This window comes from Protobothrops mucrosquamatus, unplaced genomic scaffold, assembly GCF_001527695.2.
Source record: "Protobothrops mucrosquamatus isolate PMUCROS unplaced genomic scaffold, P.Mucros_1.0 scaffold860, whole genome shotgun sequence".
In the NCBI taxonomy this organism is placed as follows: domain Eukaryota; kingdom Metazoa; phylum Chordata; class Lepidosauria; order Squamata; family Viperidae; genus Protobothrops; species Protobothrops mucrosquamatus.
In genome coordinates, this window is record NW_015387115.1 from 2,369 (window position 1) to 11,472 (window position 9,104).

A 9,104-nucleotide genomic window follows, 5' to 3' on the forward strand; every position below is an offset into this window, starting at 1 on the left:
GCCCAATATATACTTTAGTAACTCAGAAAGGAGGGAAAGGTAACTATAGTTACACTTCTTATGTATAGAGAAAGTATTTGCTACAGCTTTTCTTTTTAAAAAGGTATCTTTAGAAATTCTTATCTTTATACTGATTCATTCTATTCCACATTGATAACATCCTGTATTAACCATCCAATTGGCTTTTTTGTATATATTTTTTATATATGCGACAGATTTAATGTAAGATAATGATAACTATTTTTAATATATTTTATTTTTAATAACTAAATAAATGTCTTCTTCTCACAATAAAATAGACTGCAGAAACTACACTACAATTAGGGCAAGTGTTAAACCAGGAATAAAGCACATGCCTTTCCTCTTGAAGATCCTAAATTTTAACTTCTTCCATCATCTCATAGAATAGGAAAGGTTCCTGCTTGAAATCCTTAAAACTACCTGTTGATCAATGTAGATAATATTGAATGGACCAAAGGTCTGAAATTGCTTGTATTCAGCAAGTGGCACATATAAGAAGAAGCCTGCAACATATAAAGAATTAAAGTAGTCTGGTTTCTAATTACAATGTAATATATGTTCAATATTGTAAAAACCTGGCAAAGAGATTAAAAGGATGAAAAATAAAATTATACAACTGGATTGATCCATTAATATTGTTCAGATTTGAGAATATTGACTATCTTCTATGTTCATCACTTTCAATATTTCTGCACAAAAATAATGTATCATTTAACTAATTATTAATGAATTATTTACTTATTTTTAACTTAAGCATTTCTTGATTCTGTATTCTATAAATGTACTTGTTGTGGTTTGTGATGTGTTGCATTTTTGTATGTGATCCCACTGAGTGCTTACAGTATGTACGTGTTTTGCATGTATGCATGGGTTTGTGCACAAATAATAGGGTATATAGAACACATGTTATTTGTGGTTTTTTTAGTTAAAACAGAGCCAATGAGCAGCAGTGAAATTGCTACTACAACAACAGACAGGTCTTTAGAGAATTTCTCAGGATCAGGTAAGAAATAAAATATTTTCACCATATCTAAATGGCTGACTCATAAATAAAACAAATAATGGTTTTAATACTTATTTAACAAGTTGTTTCCATGGCAGAAGATTATATAGCAATAGCAATAATATTTAGACTTATACTCCACTCCATAGTGTGTTACAGCTCTCTGAGCAGTTTACAGAGATAGCATACAGTCCCCAACAATCTGGGTCCTCATTTTACCAACCTTGAAGGATGGAAGTTTAAATCAACCTTGAGCCAGCCAGGATCAAACTCCAGGCTGTGGAGTTTGTGTGTGTGTGTGTGTGTCTTTGTGTGTGTGTATGTTTGTGTATGTAATATATATTTCTTTTTTGGGATCTATAGTAATTGGCTAGGAATAGAGTTTGGAGGTTGTAAATATTCCATGGGGTGATTGCTATAAAAACAGATTTATTACTGGGGATCATTAGGAAAAGAATAAAAAAATAAATCTGCCAGTTTTATAATAGTTTTAAATCATACTGATACACTGACTAACCATTGCAACTGAAAAAGATTAACACAGAACCAGAAAAGTTGCAGAATAGAATTAGAGGCAAGGAAAGTACAAGAAAGGCATGTAGGACATGCATGGTGTATAGTATGAAGAGAATTTCTCACCCTTTCTCATAATATTTTCAGAACAAATAACAGGATTTGTTTTTACATAATGAAGTATATAGCTAAACTCTGGGATCTAATTCTAGAACATGTAATAAGTTTCACCAACATGGACAGCCCTAAACAGATATTAGACAAATTTATAGAAGATAAATATATTAATGACCATTATTTTTAATATAAGTTAGGTCTAGTATAAAGGGCTTTATGTTTCTTAACACCAGTTGCTGATGAGGTAAGGTGGTATTATTTGCTTATCTCATTTAAGAACTTCTCATAAGCATTTATTTATCCATAGTACAGTAGGAGCAGCTTAATTCTGAATCTCCCATGGCAGAAACTGTGAAGTAATCACCTGCCAGTCTAATTCAGTTCATAATACGGAAATAGTTTTCCTGAACCTTTTGATATTCATAGAATAAAGAATAAAATAGTTGAGCTCCAGATATTACAATGAATGACTTCTTCTTGTTAATTTCATGGGTAACAACCAAGCAGCTTGTGTAGTCTGCTGCTTCTGCATATTTTCGGGAACCAAACAATCTTATTCTGAAAATATACTGTTTACATCTTTTCAATATGAATATTCTTACATTTTAAGATTCTGTCAGCACTGAACTTTCTTTGAAGATACCATGTTTAGCATCTTGATATTCTGCATATCTTTCTGAATTTAAGTAGAAAATGTGTAGACTGGACCCATGTTTAATTTTCAGATCTTTACATGTTATTGAAAAGATCCATTGTAACCCTGGGAGGCTACTGTCAAATAATGTGCAATAGAAGTGGAAAATCTCAGATACTGTTTGCTAGGCTTCCAATTCTATTCATTAGTTCTTTGGTAGCAAATGTATGAATAGAGATCCTGCTTGGGAAATTAATTCATCCACTCTCTTGCTATCTCCAAAGTTAGATAGAATATGTAGGAAACTAAAAATGTTGCTACACTCATAACTGAATTGCTCTTTTTAAAAATTGTATTATTTTGTTGCTGTCCAGTCCTCTAAGAATTTCTGCACTGTGTGCCAATCTGTCCATATAAAAAAAACACTTCTGTCAATTTATAATTCAAAGAAAATTTGAGTACGTACTATCAAGCTGGTGTCAGTAAATACATAGATGGACCTTGACCAGGATAATGTGTCTCCAGCTTAGACCTTCAGGTTTTCCAGAGGTGCACTCGTTGCTGGTATAATTGATTGCATCTATCCTGCTACTGATTGCCATCTTCTTCTCTATACTTTCACAGCATTGCAAACTTGATAGGAGAACTGAGTCTCATATAATGTGCCTAAAATAAAGTAATTTGACCCTAGTCATTTGTGCTTTGAACGGGAACCCTGACTGATGAGTTCTATGATCCATCTGAAGATTAAACACAAGAAACATGGCCCTTAGGTGAAAAATACTCCTCAGTTTTGATTTAGAAAGTAATGGATTAAAAATCTGCAGTGATATAAAGAACATCCTGAGTTGTATAAATTTGTTGAAGTCAAGATTTTAAAGATATCATTCATTTACATGAATAAGTGTTTAATTTCAGCTCTAGGTTTTTAGCATGTGAGAGAGAAAAAGGAAGACAGATTGTTAGTTAAAGATAATTAGCTTCTGATTAAAATATCACTCATATAAAATGTAGAGTATTAAGGAAGAGTGAAGTTGAAAGAAAAAAAGTAACTTCAACATTAATTAAATAGAGCCAAGTATGACAGGAGGTAAAAATTATGAATGATCCCTTAGGAGCAATTGAAAAAATGTAATTTGTAATTAAGATACAGGAAGTTGTCATGCTAGTCTGACTTTAATAAACTACTACTTGATATTAGTTTAATTAAATGTCTAAAGTTCTCTAAAAATAATATTTAGATTAGATATGTTCTATGTATGTGCTTACACTTCCATGTGCTTCCCCCCCCCCTTCCCTATAGCAATTGGGAGCAGTGGCTTCAGCCCAAGACAAACTCACCAGTTTTCTTCACCTCAGCTATATCCTTCCAAGTAAGATATCTTTACTTTAAATTGAAAAAGAAAAGTTATACCCAGCTTTTTATCGCTGTGATTGACTCCATCTGTTAAATTGTAGTTAAAATCAGTTTACTATTGCAAAAGAATGAACTTCAAAATAACAAAATAAATCTTTAGTTATAGAACTATATTAATATACTTTCATATATCACTAAAATGTTTAGATAATATTTTACCAATATATCATTCTGTTATTTTAATGCAAAGATTTGTTTTCTATTTTCTATCATTTTTGCATGTAACAGCAGACCATACCCACATATTCTCCCTACCCCTTCTTCGCAAACTATGGCTGCATATGGGCAGACACAGTTTACCACCGGAATGCAACAAGCTTCTACTTATTCAGCATACCCACAGCCTGGTCAACACTATGGAATCCCATCATATGGTGAGTGAAACAGGAAAATGGCAACAGGTATCCCTATTACAGAGGGATAAGCAAGAATGTTATTTAACCAGCTGACAGAATTTGCAAATATTATTTTAAAAGTGCAAAAAGAACTTGACATTAAAAATATAACTGTAAAACTTTAAAAAGATTTTAGTTAGGCTTGAGTATTTTAAATCTATACATTGAATCAAGTTATGGTGCTAAATTGAAGTAATCACTAAAGCTGTGTACATTGTTCGAAAGAAGTTGTTTGGAAGAAACAGGTGCAAATACATGCATTTTTGAATTGTTAAAGCAGCTGCATCTTTTTCTAGGAAGTTGATGCCAGTCCTTTTTGCATATATAGAGATAGGTAGCATAGGACATCCCAGTTGTGCAAACCTATCAAAAGATGCAACTGTTTTAACATTTTAACATTTTCTGAAAGGTTTATATAACCCCAATTCTATTTGTTTAGATGTGAATTTATAATTTGCTACAGCCAGGCTGTGCTAAATGGTAAATAAAAGCCACACTCAATGCAAGAACATCAGAATATGCAATAATAGAAGTTACAAAGTATAATATATATACTATTCCTGTACCAAGTTGCTACCTCTTTTCTAAATAGCTTACTAAAATTCAGATTTCTTTTTTAAAATGATAGAAAGATTTTGAGATTTTAAAATGTAATAAATGCAGAACAGATTTTTCCTAGTTAATCTTGAACTGCAAACTTTCTTTGCAGCTGACCACCAATAGTGGGCACAGGCTTTAACAGCTTTACTTAAGCATCATTACTTATCTCAATTAATTGGAATTGATCTATGACCTAAATATACTGAAAGACTGCTGAGTCACATAAAATACCTTGGATAATAAATATCACCAATGGCTATAGATATATTACTTCTGGATGAAAACAAATTTTATACAGTACAATAGTCAAACAAATAAAAGTGGGGTTATTTTTAATACAAAATAAGACCAGTGTAACCACTCTTAAATCTTAATTACATACATATCAGCCTACTTTGGAGTACCTTAGTGTGGTGCATTTTTGAATGGATTCTTTTCATTCCCCCATTATGTAATATAGTATTGCTAAATGCGGAATATTAATAGAGATGATTGAAGTCTATAGCATTCTGATCTATAATGTTTCCACAGTATTTTTTCTTTATATCCTTGCTTCCACATATTTAATGGACCTTCGTTTTATTTATATTAGGGTTCAATATGCATATATAGATCCTCATAATTCTCATTACTATCATTACCAAAATTTAATAATATCATTTATATTTTTTTGTTCTAAAGATAAAGAAGAGAGTAAAATATTAGGAAACTCTTTTAAAATAAAGCCATCCCATAGACTAACAGGATCATATAACGATTTACACCAGTGCTGTATGTAATATTTCCATAATGTCAGCTTTCCTTTTTCAATAAACCTCAAGGAGAAAATGATTAGCATTGAAGAAGGTCTTAGCTTTCAGGCCTATTCGTAACACAAAAATAGCTCATGTATAGCTTGAAACAATATTGGCATGATCCACTTGATGAGCTTCCTCTGTATGTCAAGTCATTATATTTATTTACTCCAAATAGATTGTTTTTGCAATGTAATACAATGACTTGTGGTATGGAAACCAACCACAAAGTGAAAGTCATGTACAAGGCTGCAATACGCAAAAGTTCATGAAGCATTTCCAAGAAGTCTCAAGAATACGTAACTACTTTCCAGTACAGATTTTTCTTGCAGTCCCTAAAATTGGAAAAGAATAGTCAAATATTATGGCTAGTTGTTTGATAATCTTAACATCTTAAGACATCTTTAGACTGACTCTGCATAAATAGGACTTTTTTTAAAAAAAAATGTCTATATTTTTTAAGAAGAGACTGGACAGTCATTTGTCCGAAATGGTATAGGGTTTCCTGCCTGAGCAGGGGGTTGGACTAGATGACCTCCCAGGTACCTTCCAACTTTATTATTATTATTATTATTATTATTATTATTATTATTATTATTATTATTATTATTATTATTATTATTATTATTATTATTATTATTATTATTATTATTATTATTATTTTGTTATGCTGGAAAAAAGTTTCTCTAGAGTGCATCTCTATATTTGCAAATGTTTTTTTAATTTAATAAGGGTGAACATTTTTGGGATAGGATATGAATTTTAGTTTTAGTAAGTATTTAAACCCTATTTGGTTTATTTTAATCTGTTCCTGAAAAATTTGAAGAAAAGACTGTAAAGTTAAGAAAGTTGCTTTAATGAAAAGCAGAGATGGTTTTGAAGCATATAATCCTAATTATTTTGAATCCTGGCACAGCCACAATGGACATGTATTCTTAAGTCCATTCCGGGCTGAAAAAGACAATTGCCCTTCTTTTAAATGTCTCTTTTGTCATAATTTGGTGTTAGAAGCAGTCCTAACTGCAGAAAACTTACCGTAAATGTGTATACATTGGTCCTAGCAATTGATAAATAAAAACATTGTTTAATCTATAAATTAATCATACTAAAGTTCATAAACTAAATCAAAATGTTGAATTTATTTCTGTTAATAGATCATTCTTATATTTATAATATTTAAGTTTTAGGAAAATCAGTTTTAATTCAAGATAAATCCCTTATTATGAGCTTCAATTTAGAACCACATATCTTCCATCTTCCTTCTTTTTTACTACTACTTCGTGTTTATCAGTTTCTAGTCATAAAGTGTTTAATAGGAAACACCCAGAAAAAATATATAGATGGCTTCTTATCAGTTGGAATGAGAGAAAAAAAGTTCATCAGATACTTAATGCTTTTAAACTAAAACGATGCTTTGTTATTTCTACTTCATGCTGTCCATCATGTTTCTCTCTATATAGAGAAACTTTTGAGTAAGATCTGTATTCACAAGGCCCTTATTTTTTTATTTACTCAACAATTAAACCCACCAAATTCTAAAGGGCATAAATGTAATATTTTATGTTGAAATTCTATGATCATTCTTCAGACTAGCCCCACTGAACTCAATTGAAGTTGCTTCTTAGTAGACATTCATAGAATTGCACTGTACATAATATAATCTAGATTTGTTGATCAACAAATCCTAAATTGATAATACTAGATTACTGTAGATTAAGTATTTAAATTACAATGATTAAATTCTCCAAAATAGATGATGAATTGTGGTTTAATGCATGGATCATTATGTGATTTATTAATGCCCTCTAAGTGTTGAAAATGAACAAATAGCTTTGCTATCACTAACTGATTTAGGTGCATTGTGGGCAGGCATCAAGACAGAAGGTGGATTGACACAAACACAGTCACCTGGTCAGACAGGCTTTCTGAGCTACAGTGCAAGTTTTAGCGCTCCTCAACCAGGACAGGCGCCATACAGTTACCAGATGCAAGGTCTGTATAAATGATTAGAATTCATTTGGTTTTAACATATTGTTTTGATTTATTAAATTCAGGACTTCAATTCATTCAATGAATCAGTTGATGACAGTTGTACATTTATATATTTTGCATTTTGGTCATTCCACATAAGCCCTGACTATGCACACATTGTATAAATTATTATATGAATACAACATAGATATTTATGATGAAAATACCTCTAAAGGAATTGTGGGTTGTAAATATTCTAGCCTCCATCTGAGCAGAAACAGTGACAGTACAGGTTTTTTATTGTCTGGAAATCAGAACATAAACATTTTTATATGTGTTTTTGACTGCTACACTATCTGTACATATATAAATTGTAGGTGGGCAGGGCTTATTGCCAGTTCATTGTTCTTGTGTCTGAACATCTGAATACAATTTGTGAATAAGCATTTTTCATTCAAGCCACCAGTTTTAGTGATTTTGGAATATCAACAGGTTCAAAAATGTTTCTTAAAGTCTACTTCTCCATCACAATAAAATACAATAATGTGGAAAAAATTTCAAGAATATAAATCTAAGTTTGAGACAGTTGTATTCATAAGTATGGGTTTGTTATCTAAAAATTTAAAATAATCTCTCAAATTAACTCGTCAGTACAATCTAGTTAATGTTGGAAGACAGCTTTGGAATTTGTTTCAGTATAAAATATTACTGATTAAATGTTATTAACTTCAATAGTGCTTTTTTTCTAATAAACTGTATATTTTATGCCAGTATTTTTTTAAAAATAGTACTCTTTTGAGATGACAAATGGAAAGAAACATAATCTCTAAATTTAAAGTGGGACAACTTCAACACTTACACAATTGTTATGAAGAACAGAAACTTTAACATATTAATGAGGTCGAGCTTACCTTTTAGAAAACATATACAGAATCCTTAGCTGGAAAGCAAGGTTAATACTTTCTGAAATAATAGTAAATTTGAATGCTGAACATGATGATCAAGTATTAAGGTTAAACTATATATTTTATCTCTGATATACAATTGCTGCTTTAATCTTGTTGGGTACAATGACTTTATCATATAATTATTCTACATTTGCTAAATAACAACATGACTGAGATTAAAAGTGTAGGTACTAATGAATGTGTCGTACTGTTTTTGTTCTTAATATATGAATTTTTTATGCCTTGTGAACGCTAAATACAATTTGAATAACTAGCAAACATTTTCAAAGATATATAACTTTTTATTATTTAAAACATGTCAGCCCACACAACACTGGTGCTTTACAGATCACAAGTCTTTTTTTTTATTGTTTTTTATTATTTTTATCATCTTTCAAACATAGAATGCATTAACATACATACATTTCAATTCTAACATTACACATTTTAGTTATATAACTATTAATGCATACTTATAATACCATCCCAATTATCCCCCTCCCTTTCCCCCCCTTCCCCTCCCTCACTTCCCAGAACTGAACACAGGGTTACCAAGCCATTATAATATCCACAACTTATCTACCATACTCTCTAATTTTAAAATAAACAACATCCTAATTTCTTTAACCCCCTTCATAACATTCATTCTACTAACATAAGAAAATTTTTTATTCATAACCTACATGATAATT

General features: G+C 30.8%; 1 protein-coding gene across 2 annotated transcripts in view; it reads left to right on the forward strand.

Annotated features, from left to right (window-relative positions):
• The first annotated feature begins 951 nt into the window (after window positions 1–951).
• Window positions 952–9,104, forward strand: part of EYA1 (EYA transcriptional coactivator and phosphatase 1) — a 62,672-nt gene continuing 54,519 nt past the window's right edge. Inside the window, exons 1-4 of one of the 2 annotated variants that reach the window (XM_015819110.1) lie at window positions 952–1,024; window positions 3,592–3,661; window positions 3,934–4,079; window positions 7,364–7,486. In XM_015819110.1, the coding sequence (XP_015674596.1) occupies window positions 961–1,024; window positions 3,592–3,661; window positions 3,934–4,079; window positions 7,364–7,486 (403 nt within the window). In that variant the 5' untranslated portion in view covers window positions 952–960. The remainder of the gene's footprint in view (window positions 1,025–3,591; window positions 3,662–3,933; window positions 4,080–7,363; window positions 7,487–9,104) is intronic. The other variant, XM_015819111.1, reaches the window with a different exon arrangement.